We start from the raw sequence: 25,212 nt of genomic DNA on the forward strand, positions 1-25,212 counted from the left end.
TTTTACAGAGGAAATGTTAAATTGAGATTTGATATGGGGAGGATGGAGGCATAGATCTGGCGAGAGACAATCCAACTTCTGAGAACTTGTGTTTGTGTGTGGGGTGTTTTGTTTTTGTGGTGTTTTTTTTTTTGGCGGGGGGGGGTCCTCAAGCATATTTTCCCAGTATGACTTCTGTAGCACAGGAAGTTCAAATGCCAGCATCAAGAAGCTTTTAAAGTTATTTTAGCCCATGACGATGTGCTCAAGATTCACAAATGAGGTTTACTTTTTGGTTTAGGTCATGAAGTTTGAGCTTAGCAAGTCTTGATAAATTAATGTCATTCTATGAATGTTTTCATTCTGGTACAAGAGGTACTTTTTAGCCTATTTGACACTATGTAGTTAATACATACTTTTATTTATTTTATTTACTTTAAGTTCTAAGCAGTAGCCCACTCATTACTCGAGGGATGAGGAATGCAATACTTTTCACTCTACATGACAGTAACTAGAATAAATAATTGATTCAGGCTTATTACACTGACAGAACGGGTGACTGCTTTTATTCTTTATAACACTGCTTATTCTTATCTGGCCTAGTGTCTTCTGACTGGCCATGCTGTTCTTCCAGCGATACTAGCGTATATGCCATATCTGCCTGTTTCTCTCTCAGTAGACTTGACTCTTTTTTTCTGCACCATTCCCCAGCTAAGGAGCACTCTTTTTCTGATCTGGTTTGTAAAGCCACTACTATCCTTTTTTAAATATCTCTTGAAGTGCCACTTCATTATGCCTACAAGAAACTTGTCAATTAAGCCTTCTACTTAATTCTATATAATTTTTAAAATTTCACTTTAAAAAAAAGTTCCCTCATGCTATGCACTAGACTTTGCTAATTAACTGTATCATCTTAATGAGGCTCCTCCTTTTTGTTCCCCAATCTTATGTCATATCTGAAATTGGTCTAGCTTCTTGGTGCAAGGATCCTGTCTTACCAGTATTGGGAAGCTTCAGCACATAAATGAGGTGCTGTTAAAATAAAACAAACTGTAGTAACATGGAGGAATTGAAATGGTTATATTTTTAAGCGTGGGAGACTTGGATTGAATTGAGAGTTTTCACAGACTTCCTTTGTGAACTTTGGTAAAATAACTTCAGTGTATTTGTTCTTTTTGGGGGTACCTCTCTACTTTTACAAGGGGCCTTCTGAGGATAAACTATAAATGGCTGGGAGGTGTTTCTGATACCAGCACAGAGAGGGGGCATATAAGAACCCATGGCATTAAATTAAGAATGCACTTGTATTATGTAGTTGAGGAAGCTCTAGGATTTTAATGAAAATTCAAATAAGTTAATGTCAATTCGAGATGATTCTCCAGGTGAGAGGAATAAAATGGGTGCCCTAAAAATACTGAGCAAGAAATTATTAACGATGATGCTGAGGAAATACTTTGCGTTTATATACTGCCTTCCATCTCAGAGTTCACTGTAGCTTCAGAATGCTCCTGGAAATTAGATAAGTATTCTACAGCTGGAAAACTGAATTGGAGATTAAGTGATTTAATCAGTTTCCAGTAGAAATCTGTGGCAGGTCTCATGACTCCATCTTGTGCTTTGAACCAAATACCATAGTCCCCCTCTGGAAGAAGTATGTTTTCCAACAGTTAATATTTTTTTAGCCACTAGGTGAAGTGGATGAATTAATCACATTCCAGAGTGTAGGAACTAATTCAGGAAATATTTTGAGATGTAATTATTCAGTTTTTTTTCTTAGCATTTATCATTCTGCTCTAAGTTTGTAAATGAGAGGAAGGAACTTTTTCCAGCTTACATGTGATACTTGGTTTCTTCTTGGAATTAGCTACTTAATGGCCTCAGGCCACTGCTACTTGGAGATTCCTCCCCAAATTAATTTTTCTAAAACTGCAGTTTGGTGTTCGTTAGTGACTTTTACGAATATTTTCCAAGAGAGCACTGATCTCTAGGGAACCATAAAAGAACATGGGTCACCTATGAACAGGACCCATACTTGACGTTTCCACAGCTGGGAACTCAGCACCATTGAACTGGCTATGTTTTCATGTAAATTCTCAAAATTACTTTTGTTATAAATCACCTGCATTCTCAAGACCATTGTCTGAGCTTTGAAAACAAATGAAGGGGTTTGGAGATATTTGCAGATGTTAAGTTCAGGATGTGCTGTTCAAGCAGGGTTTCTCGAAGTCTTTCTCTCACTCAGCTTCCGGATCTCTGGAGTGGAAGTTCATGGAAAGAATGAATAGGCCTCTTCCGTTTTGCTTTTAAAGATGAACCCAGCAACATCCCTCTCAAAGCCTGGCATCTTCAGTACATAGAGATGTGTAACAGGTGGCTAACTGAACAAATACAGATTCTTACCAACATGAAAATATTGCAGATTCAGCTTGTACTGTTTCTATACTACCTGATTCTGGAAGTTCTGTAGTATTCTTACTGTGCCAAGAGTCTAATGTTGACTGGAAGAGGAGTCGTGTATTTAAAAAAAAATCATTTACTAGATCAATTAGATCAAGTCATTCTGTAAAGTAAAAATTATTCTTGGCACTATTCAAAAAAGTTGGTAGCAGTTGCTTTGTGGCTTTAAATTTTCTCAGTTTGGGAGCTGTTTAGCTTCATTTGTTTTAATCTACACCACTCACAATTTGTACCAGATATTGGTTTCTGGCATCATGCAAACTCCCACAAAAGAGCCAAACACTCAAGAATGGATTCTAAACATTTCTATGATTGCTTAAGTACTTCATTACCTTACTGCAATAACTTGCAAACCAGAAAATCACAGAAACCTAGCTCTTTAGTTTTAAATCTGAGACCTGATAGAGTGGCGTAGTGACACCTTACTCAGATCAGTTATTCTTAAGCTACAAAATGTACACTTAACATGTCAAAATAAGTAGTAAAATAGCACTTGGTGAAGTGTTTCTTTTCTGGTACACCTGTAATGTCACTCATCTAATTTGCAGATTACTGAATTTTGCAATGAATCTTAATTATCAGGATGACTTAATAAGGTCCTGCTACACATTTGTAATTTGCATATATAAGTGGAACATGCATTTATAATTGCTCTTTTGTGTAGTTAATAGTAAACCAATACATTACTTTACCTTCCCTTAATTTTTAGTATTAAACAGGTCAGCATTGCCTATGTAAAAACTCAAGGAATTGTTAGTCTTTTGAGCTTGAAACTTTATGGACATAATCTCACAGCACCATCTGGTGTTGAGAAGTATATTCATTTATGCCGAGATGCGTATACATTCATGAAGCTTCTTCCTTCCTAAATCTCCATGTAGTGTCTTACTTTGTAAGACAGCCTAAAGCTTTTATGATCTTCATACAAATCTTACGTCTTTACAAAGATGTCACTTAATCCCTCATGCCCAAGAATGAGAGGGGACTATTGACATACCTATATGAAAACTAATATGTCATAAACTGGAGTAACTTTAAACCAGGTATTTATCATATTGCAACTAGGTCTCATACATGGTATTAATCTGAATTATGTGGTCATGGCAAGTGGATAGGGAGAAGGGGGCGGGGGGGGAGGGGAAGTCCTTTTTTTTTCTTGGTGAAACTGATGTGCTATATTTTAACACTGCATGTTCTGCCTAAAATAAAACATGCCTAAGAAGAGATCACACCCGAAGAAAAGGAAATCGGGCAAAACTTTAGTGATCATAATATCCAGATGCCTGTATCTCTCTAATTTTTCTAAAATAGCATTTAATCTTCCCACTCTTGTTCTTTGTTTACATATTGTCATGTTACTTAAAAGGGGTTTTGGAAAGCTCAGCACCTGAAATCAGATATAAAATGGCATTAATCAGAGCTGGCAAATGACAATCCAGTGATAGTTTAATATACCATTTTCTCAATTGAAATTCTGGGAACAAGAAAATTCTGATATACATAACTTCTCCTGTGGTCATAATCCTTTATTTTAATCCTAATGCATGTTAGTACAGTTTTCCTGGAATGGAGCTGGAAGTCCATTTAGCTAAACATATATTCAATTGCAGATGCTCTGGCTTAAATAGTAAAGTTGTCCTGTTAATTAATACTATAGTAAATGTCATCTAAAAGTGACAATAATACCTCAGTTCTATCTCAAATAGATTATATTTAATACTTTTCACTTTTGTCACTTCTGTTTACAAGCTCCAATTGACAGGACATGGTAAATTTTATGCAAAAACATCTTTGTGCTAGTATAACTGAATGGCAACAAAGTTCTAAGAATACGGTTTATCCAATCTTGCAGACCCAGAAGTCTTTTGAGCTATCATTTCAAGTATAGTAGAACTTGCTGCTCTTGTTCATGGCTCGTGCTTGTTCTGTTTCCATATGGCTCAATTTACCTTCCAAAAGAAATTGCATATTGGTGCTATTTGTGTCTCATCTGAAAATCAGCATGCATTAGGCTTCAGCTATCAGCATCTCTTTAAAGTTCTATCTTTTTCTCCCTTAAATTAACAGGAGTGGAAACTTCTTCCAGAGGGAAGCCTGCCTCTGTGAAAACATCTCTAGCATCTTGGGCCAGTTCTGGCAAATCACTAACTAAATCAAAAGTGCCCATTCGGAGAACTGCTAGCATCTCTTCAATCAGTAGTACCCAGAGTGAGCAAAGTACTTGCAGTAATAATTGTAAGTATCTTTGTTAGAGTTCTCTGCTGTTAACCATTGTTCTCCAGGACCAAATCCTTCAGTCCTTAGCTGGGAAAAATGTATTTGAATGGGATTATTGCCTAGCTAAGGATTACTAGTTTTGGCCCTTAGGAATGTTGCCTTTTTACACATCTTTCAGCCTAAGGCCTGGTCTATACTACCCGCCTGAATCGGCGGGTAGAAATCGACCTCTTGGGGATCGATTTATCGCGTCCCATCGGGACGCGACAATCGATCCCCGAATCGGCGCTCTAACTCCACCAGCGGAGGTGGTAGTAAGCGCCGCCGACAAAAAGCGGCAGAAGTCGATTTTGCCGCCGTCCTCACAACGGGGTAAGTCGGCTGTAATACGTCGAATTCAGCTACGCTATTCACGTAGCTGAATTTGCGTATCTTAAATCGACTCCCCGCTGTAGTGTAGATGTACCCTAAGAGGCACATTTTGTAGTCTTCTCAGTTGAAGGGTCTTGAGACTTGGTGCCTGACTTAGCAAAAATGAACTTTTTTTTTTTTTTTTTTTTTAATTAAAGAACTTTCTACACTCTCTTGGTGCATTCCAAAACTTCCTAGCATTACTGAGTACGATGCTTTCCTTGAAAGGGCTTTTTGTATATGGTGTAATAAGTTCAGAAAGTTTGAGCATTGTGAATTGGATGTTTGTTGTAACACTGAGAACAGTGCAACACAGCCCCTTTGTACCCATTGTTTGATGAACTATAATTCATATGTTATCTTGGTGTGTTCTTAATGAAATATACTATATAGATGAGACTTTAACATTTAATTGCTTTCTTGTTTGAAATTTCTGAAATGTACAGTTTCAAATTATTAAACTAAAGTAAACATCATGTACAATTTAAACATTTGGGTGTACAATTTAAATGTAAAAACAATGAATTCCTGATTAAAATGATGATCAGTCTAAATTACATATTGTTTATGGCCTTAAACAGTGGATAAATGAATGAAAACTCTTGTATATCAGTTGCAGGAATGTTAGGGAATGAAAAACATGCAAAAAGCAACATAAATTAACCCATTGATGGGGAAAGTGATTCTAACATTAAAGCTATTAAAATTTAAATTCAAATATCCTCTTACTATTACATTGTCCTATTTTGTCTTTGGGATTGGGGAAGGAAGTTCCTTTATGCTAAATTACTTTATATTAAAAAAAAACTGTTCCTGAATTGATGATGATCCATAGTACACATTTCTTTATCACTGAGTTGTCCTGTTTGTTCCTGCTATTTTTCTTTTCTCCTGAAAATAAAAACCTACTATGGGCTGAAAAGAATATGTATTTTTTGTATTAAAATTTGCAACACATTTCTTCTATAATCAGATTTGGTTCTGTTGCCCTGACAGCCATGTTGACTTTTGCTGTTCAATTTTAGTACCATGACTGAAATTCCTAAGAAGGTTGTAAACGCTTTGTGCTCTCTCTCTACTAACAAAGAAAGGTTCATCGCTTCATAACAAAGAGATGTATTCCTTTCAGATTAAGCATCCAAACCGATGACTCTTTCTTAGTGTGATTTGCTAGCTGGTTTAATCTGTTTTTGTCCTCTGCCTTGAAGCTTACAATTCTTTCCACTCTAATTCACTAAGAGCAAGCATGAGGAATATGAGAGGGTGAACATGGCTGCAGTCTTTCTGGATTTAAGCTTGCTTTGATTCTTTTTAAATGACTATACCAGGAGGACTCCGCAGTTGTACAGAAACTGATTTTTCTCCTCATATTTTCATCAATTCTACACTAGCACCACCGACTGATTCAGGAAGCCACTATGATATTACCTTATTGACTTTGCTGGTAGTGGGATCTTACAGCTTTTTTATTATTCCTTTGTTAGCCACGTTTACTGGGAAAAGAAGTAGGTCGTTAGCCTTTTTTAAACAAAAGCATGTTTAGTTTCTTGTTAAAGTTGGTAAAATCTATCAAATTAAATGCTTTAATTTGCTGTTTTCCCAAAGAAAATGCTTTTCTTAATTTAAATTTAATAAATTTACAGAAAACATTCAAACTAAATCTTGACGTCAATGTTTTTATGACTGTAATCATATTTGGATTACATGTGATTAATATTTTCTGTGCAGTGCATTTTTTGCTGACATTTTGAACCATCTTGTAGAAAGAATCAGTACATTTTTACTTTTTTTTTCTAAAGGTATACAGAGTGTTTCTTCTTGTCCTTATGTGATAGTTAGCTTATTAGACAATGACATTAAAATAAAATCATAATTGGCAAAATCTAAAATTCTTCACTATCAGATTACTGGGACATTCAAAGGTCAAGATGGGATACTTCTGCAGTAAACGTAGTGTAATGTAAAACCTAGGATAATATAGTCCTGTTTAACATTAAACTGACAAATTGTTTAACTTGATATTTAAGATGATTAGTTGATATTTTTCTGTAAAAATTCACGAAATATAACCTTCCTGTTGCTGCCTGATCAGTCCTTTGTTGTGATTCTCCTAGAGGGTTAAGTTTCCTATGATAGTAACATGCTGCCTTTAAATCTAATAGCACTTCAGTTTTATGACTCTAAGGAAACTCTGTGTTTGTGAAATTTTGGCATAATGTATTTGTGTATAATAAAAAAGAAAAGTATAATTTGCATGTGAGTTAATTTGCACTAGTAAATGTGGTTGAGGATTGCAAAATTAGAATTGCAGCACCCTGACCTTTTTTAGCAATTGTGTAGTGTGCACATAGTAAATTGTATTATGATGTAAATAAAGATTGAAAACACGAGTGTGTAAATCGTAAGGCTTGCAAGTATGAATTCCAAGTGCTATTTTTTCCTTGTATAGGAGTAATTGCATGAAAGAAAATAAAGCAAGGTGTAGTATTTCAGCAGTAAGATGCTGATCTCAGCAATTCACCTTGAGCCATAGAAATATAAACCTGTCTGCTTTCACCTTGGCTTGACTTGCATGATGCTTTTCAGTAACTTGATGTTGCTATTTTACATCTTCTATTACTGTATATAGAACAATTTGGGGGTGTCTCACTGGTGGAAGTTTAATATATAACTGCAAAATTATTTTTGAGTAATGCTTTGATAGATTATGAAATTCTCAGGAGTATAATCAGACAACTATAACTCGTTAGTCTGAAATGTGGGTTCAGATGTCTAAAGTACATATGCATTTTTTGCACATGCCTGACTTGGACTGTGTGAACAGACCAAAGCTGCAAAACTTGGGCTTTGAAATGCATACAATGAGATTAGTCCTGGTGAATATCAGACAAAGCTTTGTGCCAATTTATCCATGTGGACAAGATGGAAATACAGAAACCTATACTCAGCTATTTGTGATTATATTATAAAATGTTACTAATTAAAGCTATAGGAAATAGGCCCATCAGTAACTTACCCAAGAGACTTAATTTTTATAAAACATCTAGCTAAATGTGCTAGGCTAATTCTCTAACTCTCTCTATACATGATTTTTGCAATAGCTACAAGTGCCACAATCATCATCAAGAATGGAGAATGGCTTTCAAAAGCTACCTGTCAAAATGGCATTTCTGGATCCATCTCTTTGAAGCCAGTGCCCAGACCTAGAGTGTACTCCTTAAAATCCACTCCAAAAGGTATCTGGATCTTTTTGTATATAATGAAACTAAAGTAATTCTTCACTAGCTTACATTGTTTTACATTACTGTTTCCCAAAGCAGTGATCCAAGAAACACTTGTTGGTAGTTTTGTGGAAAACTAGCTGATTACATGATGGTGTCTTATTTCCAGCTGTTCATGTTGCATTAAGAGGGCCAAAAATATATTACTTCTGCTGTAGTTGCCAGAGGATTGCTATGCTGTTGCAAATGGGAGATAAGTGGTCCACTAGATACTGTATATAAATGTATGTGCTCCAGAATGACCTTAAGATTACTTCAATTTCCAACAGATATTGAAAAGGAGTAACTCTCAGCACCTTCATCAGACTCTAACAAAGTGTGATCTGATCTCATACTCAGTTATACCAAACACTTGCCACATATGACTGTAACAAAACCCATACATTCAATATTATTCTGCCTTAATGTTGCTGAGTTTGCCATTAAAGCTTTTTTGCATTAAGCCTAAGTTTGAAGTACTACTGTTTGGTATCTGTTGGAGATGGGGGTGGAAAAGAGCACTTGCCAATGGTTAAGTAAATCAAAATAGAAGGGAGTAGATGGTCTATCTTGGTGGCTATCTTTGCCCGACTTGTTACCTGGTAACAGAGCACAATATGAAAGAGCGGGGTAAGGCAAGAAATGTGTATAAAAGGAGTTCATGTCCTCAAGTGGACAAAGAGAACAAGCGTATGTCTACAAAGCAAAGAGACACCTGTGGCTGGATTGGGCTCACGGGGCTGTTTGCGTTGTTGTGTCGAATTCTAGGCTCTGGGACCCTGTGGCTGGGAGGGTCCTAGAGCCTGGGCTCCAACCGGAGCCTGGAAGTCGACACAGCAATGAAACAGCCCCGCAGTGCGAGCCTGAGTCAACTGGTACAGTCCAAATGTGGGTTTTACTTTGCTTTTGTGGACATACTCCAAGTATGGCCTCAAGAGACCATAGCCAGTCAATACACTGTTCACATGAATGCTTGATACAGGGCAGGGGTATATCCCTACTGCTCCCCAAGCTAGACAAACTCAGATTGGAAATAAGGCGTAAATGTTTAACAGTGAGAGAGATAAATCCTTGGAACAATTTACCAAGGGTCATGGTGAATTCTCCATCACTGACCATTTTTAAATGAAGATTGGATGTTTTATATAAGATCTGCTCTAGGAATTATTTTGGGGAAGTTCTATGGCCTATGCTTTACAGGTCAGACTAGATAATCACAATGGTCACTTCTGGCTATGGAATCTATAAATTCCTATCCCCACTCATAAAAATGCTACTTTTAAGACTTGACCTGAATGTAAAATAGGGAAGGAAACCTTGACTTCCCATTTTAGAGCGTGTTTTTTTTTAAATGCTCCTCCCCAAATTAAGTTTAGATGATTGTAACCTCCTGCCAGTCAGAGTTGGCAGTAACAAGGGCCGGGTTCAGTACCTAAGGGTTCCTTTTCACCAATACAACACAAAACCGTCTCGAGCCCCCACTCAGTGACCTTGGACAATTATATACCTCTCCCTCCCCTCCTCCCCTGGGCACCTCTAAGAGGCTATACTTCCCCTCTCGCAAGCAAAGAGCCTGAGTGTAGCAAAAAACTTTGAAGAAAAGGAGGGAAATAATGCAGCATTAATTTAGGGAAACACCACAAACAGGGTTTATAAACACAAACCATGCGCAAAAGACCAACCACCAAGTAAGTTGGCAGTGTCCTTTTTCCCTCAAGGTCTTAAGTCCAGTAACCCAGAAGTCCCTTTAACATGCCCATCCCTTCTCTGCACCCCACTCACAGTTGCTGTCCTTAGACTGTGCAGATCCAGAGTTCAGAGGTGCATCTGCAGAGTTCACCTCCACCCTGGGTGGTGAGGGGGGAGGGGAGAGGAGGCACCTTACTTGCCCCATTGCTCGAGCACTCACTCACCACCCCTCTTCGTGAGGCTCTGCTCTGGCACTCTCCACCAGCTGCCCTGCTGGCTGCACCAAGATGTCTTCAGGGCCTCCCCTCTTAACACAGCTCTGTGATTTTCTCTCTCAGTGGGGATCCTAACTGCTGGTGCACACTGGGTAGTCCCTTGCATCGGAGACATTGTCCCAAAGCAGGTCTAATACTTAGATCTAGGTATCAATGATTTCAGCTCTGCAGCCTGTAACAAGACTCTCAATTGAGTCTAAACCAGCTCTGTTATTACACAGTGGAGAAAGGAAGGGTCAAATGATGTCTGTGGCCTTTAGGTAAGGCTCGTACCATCCAGTACAAGTACCTATCCCCACCCTCTCTCAACTCATGGGCTTTGGAATCCATGTCCCCTGCCTAGCAACTGCCATTTAATTGCGGATGAGTCTCTCAATTGGGAAATGCTAAATACAGTTCTGCTTCCCTTGATTCACACAGCAAGGATGACAATACTTTATTACTCCTGCCCCAATAACAAGGAGACTGGGGATCCCACACCAGCCAAAAGTGACCATTTGGGCAAGCAATCCCATCATGCTGAGCACCTAGGCAAGGTGGGTGTGCCCATGCAAAGGAGATCAGCTCCTGAAGTCTCTTTCCGCAGCTCACCGCTAGATGTCAGGAGAGAGTTCTACTTGCATGATGTTAACATTACAAGAGACTTCTTAATGCAAAATCTATTGTCATATATTATATAATTTCACCTTGACCCCGTCCTTGTCCACCCACAGAGGAGAGGGAGCTTGAGGAAAGGTAGTCCTCATCTAACCCTTCCAAGGGTGAGGGGACCATGGAGAGAATGCACAGTCATTGAGTAGGGTAGTAGTGACTGAGATACATAGCCTGTCCTAGTCAATGTTACTGCCCCACCTTCCAACAGGAGCCCAGAAACTCCTCAACCAGACATTAGCTCCTTCTGCTGCCCTCATTTCTAATTCCTCTTACCGGCTAAGGAGAAATCGGAGCTCTGCTTTTGCTTTTGCCAGAGATTGGGTACTTGTGCTATAATCTCTGCTGCTGCAAGTAGTTTATTTTAAACACCATCTCCCGTTACTTGTTAAACATTTAATTCTGGTTCCTCTCCCCTTATGCAGTGTCTATATTGCAGCTGGGAGGTGTAATTCCCAGTTCCCTTAGAGACCCACATTCTAGCTCTCTTTGAGCTAGGGTACTAAAAATAGCAGTGTGGCCAGGGCGGCTTGGGCTAGCCACGAGAATACAAGCCATCAGAGATTCTAAGTATGTATTTGGGGTAACAGCCCATGCTGCTGAAGCTACACTTCTATTTTAGTGCTCTAGCTCAAGTGGACCTAGAGCGTGAGTCTACCAGATCTAGGAATCTCACCTTTTAGCTGCAGCATAGACATATTCTTAAGTGAGTGTATGTAGGACTTCTCCATCAGTTGATAAGCTTAATAATGCTGTTCATAACTATAAAATGCAACTGACCAGGTGCAGGTTTTTCTTAAATCTTTCTCTGTACAATACAGCATCTGAACTACTGTCATACATGGGCTGAATGGAGTAGCAGCTTCATTCACTGGCCAAAATGAAGTGGCATAATGGGAGATGGCTGAAAAGCTTTCTCCAAAATACTTACTGCTAAAATGCTTCTGTCAAGCACATTTTGGGCTAACAGGTTACTGAACTCTGACATGTCTTAAGTCAGGAGTGGTGGTGGTGCACATTATTGTGTTTCAGTGAAAAGTAGGAATTTGAGATAATTTCATGAAAACCACAACAGAAAAAATTGGATTTAAAACACTGAATAACTAACACAAGTGATTAACGCTTTCAGAGGATGACAAGCCATAAAATAACTTGCAACTTTAAGTATGAAAGGCAGAGGCCTTGAGGTGGTGGTACTTTGCTGCTGTTTGTTGCCACTTCTATATTTAGATGTAATAAGGTAAATTTAATTTTGGAATACATCTGAAAATGTGTTTACTAACACTCCTTATTAACTTAACTATTAAAAGTATCTTATTTTTTCCATTCTCAATTTTCAATAAAGAAAATTTACTTAAAGTAGTTTTTATTCATCTAAGTCATTGTTCTGCCATTTTTAAAATCTTTCTAAAGGAGACTATAGTTCAGAATCAATTTCCTCTTTAACTATATGTTGATTCTTAAAGTTAAAGTTCAGGGTTTTAAATGATCAGTAACCTTAAGTTATTTTCTTAAATTGGACAAGTTCTTATCAGATCTAGTTTTAAATTTAAAAACCTAATCTAAGTCTTTGGTTTTTTAGGAACAAAGAACAAGTCTGGTTCACTGAACCAATGTATACCAAAATCAGCTGGACCATTTCTTCCAGCAAGGAAAACCAGTGAGCCAAGAGGCAACCAGCCATTGGGTAAAGTCTTTCTCATTTACACTTTGCAGTCTTCCCTTTCTTTAGTGAGAGCTCTGCTGTTCAATTTTGAAATGATCAAGATTGCCAGCTGTAGCAGAGCTTCAGCTGTAGCTGAAACTTTGAAAGTGGAGATGGATTTCACAAATCTGTCCCCAATACAAAAATCCCTAATTTACTTTCTTTGTCATCAGAGTGAAATACTAACCTTTCATTTTCTGGAAAAAAGATTCAAGGGCCTGTAATGTCACTTGTTTATCTACATTTTGTTTTTATAAATACAAATTTAAATGTTTTATAAGCAGGATTTGAATAATGCTTACTTAGAGTATACATACAAGATGAGGCCCAAATTTAGCCCCTTCTTGGAGTTTTTGTTTAACTTAGATAACAGCTCTGCCCCCTTACCTCCCTGTCTCAGATACTCAAACCCATTTTAATGCTGAATTAGAGTTTAAAAGGACATATCTAGTTGGTTGTCTACACATTTAAAAGTATAAAAATGAATCTTCATGAAAGGTTCTAGAATCTGACACCTTGTCATAGGTATTCACTGACTACTCACAAAGTTCCTATCATGTGGCTTAGAGTTAAAATTGAACTGCATCAGACTAATGTACAGTAGTTAAGATACAATGCAAATTGTGTTGCCTCCTACTTACTGAAGCATATGCTTGTAAGGTCTCACATGGAGATCTTGATACTTCCTATGCACAGCCAGATGAGTTGAGCCTTTTAATTAATTTTTATCTTTGCAAATTGGACCAAGTAACAGTGTTCTTGAAAATCAATAAACCTACTCTAGAATTCTTTATTTTTAAGTCTCTACCATGCAAGAGTTATCAGTAATAGTTCCACTTACTTAGTTTTTACACCAAAGGTTACTGTCAGTTATGTGGTCCTTAGGTCACACTAATAAAAGACAAATTAGCTTTTTTCCCCCCTGTTAACTTGAAAGGTTACATTCTTTAGTGTGTAACCACTGTGTTTTCTCCTTTTTGAGAAGGATATGTAAATGTCTGCCCACAGATTAAAGCTGACAATTATTACAGGCCACTTCATTCTTAAAGGCCTCAGAAGTGGCAATACTGTGGACAGAATAAAACAAAATAGTACTATCTGGCTTACATGAAGCACAGCACTACCAGTGCTAACAAATGGGATAGTTAAAGGTCAAGCTCTTAACTAGTGATGTCAATTAAAAGTGATTGATTACGGTAAAACAGTTCATAATTAACAGGAATCTTGTTGTGTTTCATTCTCACATATCTTACCAGCATCTTAATGTCATAGCAAATTTTGGGATTAATATTAATATCTTACTGAATTACATATGCCACCACACAAGGAGGGTACATGAAAGGAGGCTGGGAAGATGCTTTTTTACCCATCTACTGGAACTTATCTATAAATCTTAATACAGTTTAGAATGTTACATCCATATCTTCTCTGAACATTATAGGTACTCCTGTACTGAATGGGCCCCGAAGACTATTGTCGGGTTTCAATTCCGGTGAGTTCTCAAATCCTGTTTTCTCCCCAAATTGTTGTTAATGGATAACAAGGGGAGATCCCCACAATTATATATCCTTATATGCCATCTTTAAGATGCTTTTGGTATAGTATCCTAGTGTTTCATTCTTAAATTAAGTAGCCTTACAAGAAGTTAGTATGATATAACCAACCATGGAGACTCAAGTTTCAAACATACAATTTTACCTTTTTTCTCTGTGCTTTACTTCTGTGCTATTAGACCATCCAGCTGCCAAACTGTAGAGTCTATACTAATATGTCATCCATATGCTTTGTACACAAAATGGAAGTTTTTAAAAGCAACATACAAGAAACATATGGGTAACAAATTTGGATATAGTTACTTTGCAGTTTAGTCATGTGGCAATAATTTGTTAAAACAAACTTGATGTGGTTTGGGAAAAATAGAAGATTCATGTTGAACAGAAGCTTGTCCCTTTTTTTTTATGGCTTGTGCTGACAAATTCTTGACTTTTTTTTTTTTTTTTAGTAGCAAGCAGCCTCAGTGTATGTTACTGCATGCTGTGCTTGAATGATAGGTTGCAATTAACTAGAAATGTTGGTATCAACTTGTGTGACATTGGGAAGAGTGACAAAAGGTTAAAAAGTGGCTGATATTCTAAATAATTCTGTTCTGAGGCTTCTGTTTTGTATAATAGTTCTTCTCTCTCCTATATTTCATACCAGTCCATAAACCTGGAGCTAGTTTTTACCCAGCCAGTTGATAGAGGCAGAATAAATCTTGGGTGGACATTCTCTTGTACATAAAGATCTTTCCAACTCTTTGTGAAAAGAGATAAAAGGTCTGTGATAGGAATACTAAACTTGCCACTGGGGCATTAATGTGTCCCTTCACTAGAACTAGAAGCCTGTTGGATGCAACATAGGGTGGAAAGGTGCTACATGTCTCTGGAAGACACTACCACCTCCCAAATGAAGATTGGATGTCTTTCTGAAAGATGTGTTCTAGCTAACCAGAAGTTATGGGCCTAATGCAGAAATTATTGTGAGAAATTCTCTCTTGTTGTTCAGGAGATCAAACTAGATTACAAATCACTTTTGGCCTTAATCTGTGGATCATATGTTAGCTTTTACTAAAGCAATACAAGGATTCCAAGTGTCTGGAATTTGATCTTGTATACAGGAGAAGAGGTTTTTAAATTTGTCTGCTACCTTTCTGTGAGATCTTCTATTACAAGTTCATACCCTTGCCATGATGCAGCAGTTTAGCACAGTGACTTTGAATAGAGTTTTACTTTGGTTTCTGCAGTCACTTATGTTTTGCTAGTACTACTTTTTAGTTTCAGTGGAGTTCTGTGAGCCTATGTGTCCGTCAGTTTAGAGAAGCAGAAGGGGTAATCTCCCCAAGCTTTAGCTATTTTGTCACCATTTGTTGGCAGTGGGCACAATTAAACCTATGCGTCTGGACTGGAATAGAGATCTCTGGGGCAGTGCCAGCTCTAGGCACCAGCGCTCCAAGCATGTGCTTGGGGCAGTGCTTTCCAAGGGGCGGCACTCAGGCTCCTTTCTTTTCCAGCCCTGAGTAGAGGTGAGCTGCAGTGGTGGGGGTGCGGGGAGGGCTGCAGGAAGTAACCCTGGGGGGGGGGGGGGCAGAGGAACCGCCCCCCATCACCGCAACTCACCTCCACTCTGCCTGCTCCCCTGGGCGCACCGCTGCCGCTCTGCTTCTCCCCACTCCCTCCCAGGCTTGCCACAAAACAGCTGATTCGTGCGGCAAGTCTGGGAGGGAGGGGGGAGAAGCGGAGTGGCAGCGGCACGCTCAGGGGAGTAGGCGGAGCAGAGGTGAGCTGCGGCGGTGGGGGATGCGCGGAGGGCCGCAGGAAGTAACCTTGGGGAGGGGGGGGCAGAGGAACGGCTCCCCCCAACTCACTTCGCTGCCTCCTTCCCTGAGCACATCCTTCCATGAGCGCACCGCCACTCCACTTCTCCCCCCTCCCAGGCTTGCTGCAAAACATCTGATTGGTGTGGCAAGCCTGGGAGGGGGGAGAAGGGGAGCAGGTGGAGCAGAGGTGAGCTACAGTTCCTCTGCGAACCCCCCCCCCCCGGTTACAAGCCTGGGATGGAGGGGTAGGAGGGGAAATGTAGCATCCCGGGGAAGGAGGCGGGGCCGAGGATTTGGGGAAGGGGATGGAATGGGGTAGGGAAGGGGCGGAGTTGGGGCGGGGTCGGGGGGCGCAGGAAAATTCTTTTTCTTGGGGCAGCAAAAAACTTGGAGCCGGCCCTGCTCTGGGGGGGAATGTTGGGAAATGAGTTTCTCTATTCGTTTGCTAACAAGTGAGTCACACTTTGTACACTGAAATGCATAATTCATCACATGCCAGTGAAAGTTGATCCTCAAGTTAAAACACTTTATTTCCTGCCCTTTAGAATTATGGACCATGCACCATTTTGTGCTCACAAGCTTTTCTAATGAATTTTTTTTTGTTTTTTTTCAGAAGCTTGCTTTTTTGTTTTTCATTCTTATTGATCAGATTACATAGAGCTGTATCAAAGGAAAAAAAATTGTGTGAGGAATACTGAGGGGTTTTGTTTTGGATGCTCTGTAGTACAATGCTTTTACACTTCAAGGAAAAGTCGCATGCTCTTTCTTCAGAATTAACTGAATGCCCAATGCCAGCTAGTGCCATGCAGAATGCGGCCCAGCATTTTTTTTTTTTTTTTTTTTTGGGTTGGGGTGTGGTTGGGGCTGAGGACTCTGGCTGGGGGTTCAGGCTCTTGGGTGGGGCAGGAGATGGGTTTGGGGTGCAGGAGGGTGCTCTGGGCTGGGACTGGGGGTTCAGAGGGCGGGAGGGGGATTAGTGCTGGTGCGGGGAGGTTGGGGTGTGGGGGGCTGGTGGCTCGGGGGCAGGCTCCAGGCGGCGCTTACCTCAAGCAGCTCCCAGAAGCAAGGGCATGTCCCCCTTCTGGCTCCTACATAGAGGCGTGGCCAGGTGGCTTTGCTGCATGCCGCTCTGTCCGCAGGCGCCACCCCTGCAGCTCCCAATGGCCCTGGTTCTCGGTCAATGGGGGCGGCGCTTGGGGCAGCGTGCGGAACCCCCGTACGCCCCTACATGTAGGAGCCAGAGTGGAGCCATGCTGCTGCTTCCAGGAGCCGCGCAGAGTGGCCATCGACCCTGCTCCCCCACTGGAGCACCGGAGCGGGGCAGCCCCAGACCCCACTCACCAGCAGGAGCTTGAGGGGCAGATTGAAATGACTGGCAGGATGGATCCAGCCCATGGGCCATAGTTTGCCCACCCCTGATCTATGGCACAAGGATCCTGTAATCTGCCAGATCCACAGAAAGTCTCCTAATGATAATAGGTTGAATGTGCTCTTTCTGTGATAATGAAACTTGTACTTAAGGAAGTTACTGCTGCATTTAACGTCACTGGAGGAAAAGAGACTTTTAGAATAGAGTTTTATCTTCTGACTATTTGCATATGTAGTTCACCCATGCTCAAATTGGGGGCAATATTTAGATATAAACTAATTGTCCTATTCATCAGTAGGGTGTTGATATCTGAGTTTCAGGCGCTCTACAGATTTGAGAAGACATCACTGCACTGGTTTTATACTTTGTTCTATGTTTGGAAGACTTTTTTACAATCATAAGAACTAAATTGTTTTCAAATAAGGGTTTGTTTTCTCTGAAATCTAAATCAGTCACGATGAGCTTCAAACAGATTGGATTTTGCCTGAAGGCCAAGTGCTTAACACTGGCTTATTGCTATGCAGAACATAAAATTTACGTTCATTAAAGGAAGTTGTGAACTTGAGGTTTAACACCAGTCTCTACTAAGAACACAGAGCTTGTCAAAACTTTCAACCTGCTGAGCAATTTAAAGAAAGAACATTATACAAATAATGTGTTCTATTGCTAATGTAAATACTTCTAAAATTGATTTTAAAAAAAAATCCTCCTCCGTGTACTGTGAGATGGAAATAGGATGCAGCTAATTGAAAAGTACATTAACGTGGAGCATGAGTAGTGGCAAAATCTAGGGCTGGCTTGGATTCAGGTTCAGTTTAATTCAAAATTGGAACAATTGGGTTTTTAGTCATTAACTAAGAACTGTTTTTGCTAGGACTCAGCAAGGACTTAATCTCAGGGATGTATGGGTACAATATTATGAATCTATTAATTTGTGGGGGCTTTTGTGAAGGGCAAAGGGATTTGGCAATGATTAATTGGATTCATATGGTAATCACTGATATTTTACAGAAACTATAACACCTATTGCATTGGAGCTTAGCTGTGGGTTATTAAGGATGTTCCATGTGGTGACTGTTTCGAAGTGTAACTTTTGCCTAGATATGCTTATTCACCTATTAGCACAAAAGGTCTTGCTTATATTTAAAAATCTGTGTTCAAGGTTCTTATCTGCAGTATGGCGTAATTTTCCATTTAGGTATCTATTTGTAGAATTAAGTGACCTTTAAAGATTGTGAGTGAAAACAGCCATGACCTTGAGGTGTCCACTCTGTCTACATTGATTGGTATAGACCACAGCTGAAGTGCTGGATTGGTGAAGGATATGTAGAAGGAGGTACAGAATTTAAGCCAAAACACTGTCTACTGTGAAAGTGCAGTTAAGGCATGACTCCAGTGCTATTTTTGTATATGTGGTGTGGCTACTGATTTGAGCAATCATTTTAGAAATCCTAGATACAACTTAAAAACCTAATGTTAGTTCACAATAGCAATTCTGCAGATAGGTAGACTGCTATTGTGCCAATAATTGAAGCTGAAATTCTGAATAGAAAGTGCTGGCATTTAGATTTAGACACCAGTTCCTAAATCAGCGTTTCTCAAATGCGGCCACCGTGGCCAAATGCGGCCCCCAGGGGGCTTTTCTTGTGGCCACAGCTGCCTGGGCTATGATGGTGGGAGAGGAGGCCTTCAGTAGTGTTTGGGCCCTGCCCCCCCCCCTCTGGGGGAGACCAGCTGGAGGAGCAGGCAGCCAGTGAGTTCCTCACCTTCCCAGAGTCGGGATTCAGCCCTTGGGTGGTGGGTGGAAGGCTCTAGCCATAGGGCTTCAGGCTCCATTCCCAACAATATTCAGGTTACTCCCAGTCCCAAAGAACAAGTCACTTTTCTCAGGTCTTTTGCACCTCTGATCACACACCAAAGACAGTGCTTGTAGCCAATCCTACAATTTACTAACTAAAGATTTATTAAGAAAAGGAAATGAGAGAGATTTACAATGTTAAAGGAGGTAAATATACACACAAATGAGTTAGTCTTAGGGTCCAGAAAGCAGTAGAAGCTGTTGTGATGTGCAAACTCTATAAGTCCTTTAGGGCTAAGCAGCTTGGGGATCCTTTCCTTTTGCTTAGAATTATTGCCCTCTCCAAATTCCAAGCAGCATAATGACAATTTCTTCTTGACAGGGATTTTTATTCCTTTCCCCCAGAGTTCAAGCTGTCATGGGATGAGTATTTGTCCCCTCTACATGGGTGTGGGGGGAAAAATAAACAGTCTTTTCTGATGATGTTCCACAGTGGCTTGTCTGGTGTCTGTAGGCCTTTTGTGGGGCAGGAGATGACACCTCTTGTGGTAAATTAGTATTTCACACTTGGTAATGCTTCTCTCCTCACTGTGGGGATTTTTAGTTTCATAGTAAACACTTTCATAGTAACAGAACAAACAATTAACGATTACCTTGTAACATGGGATACCGATATAATAAGTGAGATTAATGTATGCAGCAATTCACAAGCATTTAAAGTCCAAACACTAAACATATCTGTATTAATCTAATACCAGTTTTAACAACACTAGCACACAGGTGAGCCAGATTGATTTCCAGCTATGCATTTGTCAGTATTCAGTGAGGTCTAGGGGCTTTGACATAAGCTGGCACCAGGTCTGCCAGCATTATAAATACCAAATCAACATGGCACATGTTGACTGGATAATAGTGGCCGAGAGATCTCAAAATGTAATTGTAAATGGAGATTCATTACATAGGTGCTGACTTGAAGTGGTTTCCATTATATAAGGGGTATTACAGTTTGGTCACTGGTTCTCATCCCAGCCACTATCCAAATTGTTCCAGCATCCCTGAATCGTTGAGTGTTATTTTGAGTGGAATCCCAAAGGGATTGGTTCTTGGCCCTGTGCTGGGTAATACTTATCACTGACCTACAAGAAAAGAAAATAATTCATTTCTAACACACAGACAGGGCCGGCTCCAGGCACCAGCCTGGCAAGCAGGTGCTTGGGGCGGCCACTGCGGAGAGGGGCGGCACGTCCAGCTATTCGGCGGATGGTCCCTCACTCCTGCTCGGAGCGAAGGACCTCCCACTGAATTGCCGACACAGATCGCGATCGTGGCTTTTTTTTTTTTTTCCTTGGCTGCTTGGGGCAGCCAAAATCCTGGAGCCGACCCTGGACACAGATTGGGCAGGTCTGACAAAGTATCTTGATCATGCAATTCTGTTCCCTCCAGGGCAATAACAGTGGTAATCAGTGGTAAATAACAGGGACAGGTCACAGGTGCAAAGCAATCGGGATTGCTTGGTGAGCTGGGTGCAAGAAAACTGAGTTTCAGTAAACCCAAATGTAAGCATGCAGGAACAAAGAATATAGACCATACTTGCGGGATGGGGGACTTTGGGGAAGCCGTAACCGTGGGGGGAAAAATTGGGGGGGTCATGGCTGACCCCAAGCTTCCAGTGTGATACTAGGGTCAAAAAGGTTAATGTGATTCATGGGTGTATAAAAAGGGAATCTTGAGTAGGAGTGGAGAGATTACATTACCTCTGTATTTGGCACTAGTGTAACTGCTACTGGAATGTGGTGTCCAGTTCTGGTGTCAACAATTCAAGATAAATTGGTGAAGGTACGGAGAAGAGTCACGAAAATGATTAAGATTGGAAAACCTGGCTTACAGTGATATTCAAGGTGCTCAAAAAAAAGACAGTCAAGGGGTGATTTGATCAGTCTACAACAGAAATTGTGGAACAGAAATTTGAGAGTAGAGGGCTCTCCCAATCTAGCAGACAATAGTATAACAAGATCCAGTGGCTGAAATAAGAAAAATTCAGACTCAAAATAAGAATTTTTTTTTAATAATAGTGTAAATAATCATTGGAACAACTTACCAAGGGCGGTGGAAGATTCTCTATCCTTGGAACTTTTAAATCAAGATTGGATGTTTTTCTAAAAGGTGTGCTCTAGTTCAAACTGGGATTGATTCAGGGAAGTTTTATGGCCTGTTATATCGATGATCACAATAGTCTCTTCTGGCCTTATCTATGAATTGAGATGGGGAAATAATGGATTATTTCAGTTCACTGGCAGTTTTGAAAATGAAATAATTTTAGTTGGGGTCAACAAACTGAAAAATTATTCACACACATCTGCTGTGTGGTACAGCTAGTGTTGTGAGGTGCAGAAAAGGCTGCTGACCCAGGAACTCCTGGAAAGACTGCAGCTACTTTAGTCCTACAGGTTGCAGTATATCTGATTAACAGCAGGGGACATCTGACCCTGCAGCAGACCATACACGGCAGTGGGGAGAAGTTGCAGAGAATACAGACTGTATGAGGCTATTCAGGTCAGCCAGCCCGGAGTCAGAACATAACAGTATCTTTGCACACTCCTTCATGCTTCTGCTCCTGCCTTTCCAGACCCAGCTTCAGTCAGACTACTTCAAAGCTGGATTGATGGGTGCTGATTTGGAGGGGGGAAGAGTTTTTCCTAGGACCATCAGGTGGGAGGGGACTGGTTCTAAGTAGAAGGTGAAGAGCATGGTGTGTGGGTATATGAATGTAGCAGGGAATTAAGTCAATTTGTGAATAAGGTTATGGGTTAAACTGGATATGTGAAGGGAGATGATAGTGTAAGAGGGAGGAGGAGAAGGGACTTACAGAGCAACAGTAAAGTGGTCATCCCATCCTGCCCTCGTGTGTAGTGTCCCAATTTTTTATTCTGAAAGAGTACCCCTTTCTCTTCCCACTTCTTCACCAAAAATAATCATGTGACTATCTTGTCCCAACCAGTGCCACAATTTGAAAAAGAGGATCAATCTGCAAGGAAGGGTATGGTAGAATGCACATTGCTACCTGCAGCTCAGCTCCAACATTATTTTGGGCATCAGCCACCACTGGGAAAGACCTACTTGTCAATGGTAAATAGATGCTTTGTTTGAGAGAGGGAGAGCTAAGAATTACTGCAGAATTTAAGCTTTTGTTTTAAAAAAATATATATATTTTCTGCCTTATGGATGTAATAACTTTCCAAATATAAAGCGATGCAGTGATGTATTTCTGACCATGCAAATAGCTACAATATCTCAGATACAGCTTAGCTTTCAAGTAATAGTATAACATTGTGATACTATTCAGAGTTGTGGGTCGCAGTGGAACTGACAAGAAAACTTTAACCTCATTTTTCTTCTGCTTAGAATAGCAGTGAGCTGTTATTTTCCATGTACAATTATAGGGTTCCCCTCAAACTGCATGTTTTCTAAATTTCCACTGGATTTCTCTGGAAGAAAGAGTGCTGCGTATACTGCAACAGGCAGAAGCACTAATATTAGGAGGTTAAAACGTGAAGCTTGCACAGTTCAGCTAGAGAAATCTCAAAAGAATTTAAGACAGAGCTCCTGTTATTGCTAGGGAATTAAGACTGTCATAGTTACCAAGCTAACTGCACCTCTGACTCCTCCTGGTCTTTCCAAGTGCATCCTGTCTCCAATCTCAGGCTTCTCGCTTCTATTGGGGTGGAATAGTATGACACTCCCACTCAGACCACACCCTGGATTGCAGTTGCCTGTGTATCAATTATAATTTACTTCAGCAGGTCTGACAAGGTATCTTGATCATGCAATTCTGTTCCTCCAGTTGCTGATTACCACTGTTACTGCCCTGAACAGCCTCCTTAAAGCCAAGTATTAAGAACAGAAGCCTCTTGGTGAAAACTTTAAGTATTGGTGAAAGCAAATGTTAAAACATACTATCTGAAACTATAGCTTTCCATCTTCTGCATGGCGACTCTGGTACAACTAGCTCCCTATAAACTTTTCTCCCTGTCAGTGCTCACTGGCAACTCCCTGGACAACCTCTGGCAATTGACTCATCTTTGCAGGAATCGAGCCACTTTTGGATCACGCTACCTTTGGTCTGGTAACTCCCAGCTCTGGCAAAATAATGTTTGCAACTGCTTGGAGATAGGCTCCTAGACGCTATCAGTGTGTCCCATTGCCTTTCAAGTGTATGTTTTGCATGTTTTTATCTGAACCCTGTGTATCGCATTTGTGCACAGACCCCACTGAATTATAGAATAATGGGTGTATAGATCAGTGTAGTAGCACATGAAATTCTAATAAACCAATATACAGTAACTTCCCTTCACTGATCTGATCACCTACAGTTTTTATAAAATTGTGACATCAAAGTATTCATAACTTTCCATATCCGCTCCCTGTATCTCACAAAAGTGTTTCCATGCTACCTCTTTCTAAAAGAGGTGGACATCTTAAAAGAATATCTTAAACAAGACTAGTTGGAAGATGTCCTCTGAAGGTGTATAAAGCATGTGTTCACAATTATGACCTCTTGGCTGCTTTGAGACTACACTGAGATTAGAGGATATTAATCAAAATCACTTTGCCCAAGATTCAACAATCCTCAGTTTAGCAGCAAGCTGCCTTTTAGACATTTCTCTTAATGAAAGTTGCATCAATGTAGTTAAACCAGTGCCACTTTGTGCATGGACTTGCAAGCAGATTTAAACATGGTTTAATATTTCATTTGCCCAAAGAAATTTAATTAACTTTAAATTGATGTAATGTAGCCACACCAGGGTTTGCAGTTATTTAACTGCACCGATAAGAGGGAGCGTAGACCAGCCTTTGGTGACAGCAAAACCGAAGGTGGTATTCCTCACCAGCAGCTATGCCAGGCACACCTACCAGTAATTAACTTCAGAGGGTCAACACAGTTGAGGGAGGTCTCCACTCTTGAATTACACATGTGGACTCAGATGGAAAACCTTGATGGCATCTTTAATACCTCCCTATCTCACAGGGTGTTGAAACTAACTTTGTTCATAAAGCATGTTGAAATCTATGGCTGGAAGATAAATCCATTTACCACTTGGGACTTTATTTTGAATATTCAGTTTCAGAAGACTTGTTGACAAATTACAGCTAACAGAAGCCTTATTTGCTTCTATATCAGCTAGGTTTACGTAATGCTAATAACTTGTTTGCAAGTTAAGTGTAGTTGATGGCTTTTTAGTGCTCTTTACTTTCCCACTTTTTTTTTTAAGTGTTAACTGGAACACAGTTGAGAAACATTTTACCTGGTTCTACTACAGTTGAGGTGGTATTGGTAGGGCCTAGCCCTGTTAGTCTCTAATGACCAGCTACTCTACCCAGGAAAAACAGAAGCAAGACTTGCTGGTATCTCTGCTGTCCATCTCAAGTCAGCAGCCCTGTCCCATTTTAAAGGTTTCTTTGTTCTTACATACATTCTTTGCACCTCTTCTCTGGTTTTGGTTTCATCCCCTTTGTTTCTATCCTCTGCTGTGACCCGTACTTCTTTCTTATCCTGTGTCCTTCTATATTTTGCTCCTTATCCTTCACTGGATAGTAGAGGGCTGCTCAGTAATCCTCATGGTTACCCTTGGGTGTAGACTGTGCGTGTTCTCGTCACAAAATGCCATCTCTGTTTGTGTTCCTTGCAAGTGGAAGGTGACCAGTGTAAATCTAGTATTCAGCAACATGCATTTTTATAATTCATGTTCATATAAAAATGTGCTGTTGCAAAAGTAAACTGACAGTCAGGGTCCAGAGTAGCAGCCGTGTTAGTCTGTATCCGCAAAAAGAAGAACAGGAGGACTTGTGGCACCTTAGAGACTAACAAATTTATTAGAGCATAAGCTTTCGTGGACTACAGCCCACTTCTTCGGATGCATCATCCGAAGAAGTGGGCTGTAGTCCACGAAAGCTTATGCTCTAATAAATTTGTTAGTCTCTAAGGTGCCACAAGTCCTCCTGTTCTTCTTTTTGCGGATACAGACTAACACGGCTGCTACTCTGGACC

At 40.3% G+C, this 25,212-nt stretch overlaps 1 protein-coding gene across 5 annotated transcripts in view; it reads left to right on the forward strand.

Annotated features, from left to right (window-relative positions):
* MTUS1 (microtubule associated scaffold protein 1) overlaps positions 1 to 25,212 on the forward strand; it is a 215,152-nt gene that overhangs the window by 66,783 nt on the left and 123,157 nt on the right. For 4 of the 5 annotated variants that reach the window (XM_034772661.1, XM_034772663.1, XM_034772662.1 and 1 more), the window contains exons 4-7: positions 4,504 to 4,671; positions 8,166 to 8,300; positions 12,522 to 12,626; positions 14,086 to 14,136. In XM_034772661.1, the coding sequence (XP_034628552.1) occupies positions 4,504 to 4,671; positions 8,166 to 8,300; positions 12,522 to 12,626; positions 14,086 to 14,136 (459 nt within the window). The remainder of the gene's footprint in view (positions 1 to 4,503; positions 4,672 to 8,165; positions 8,301 to 12,521; positions 12,627 to 14,085; positions 14,137 to 25,212) is intronic. The other variant, XM_034772666.1, reaches the window with a different exon arrangement.

This window comes from Trachemys scripta, chromosome 5, assembly GCF_013100865.1.
Source record: "Trachemys scripta elegans isolate TJP31775 chromosome 5, CAS_Tse_1.0, whole genome shotgun sequence".
NCBI lineage: Eukaryota > Metazoa > Chordata > Testudines > Emydidae > Trachemys > Trachemys scripta.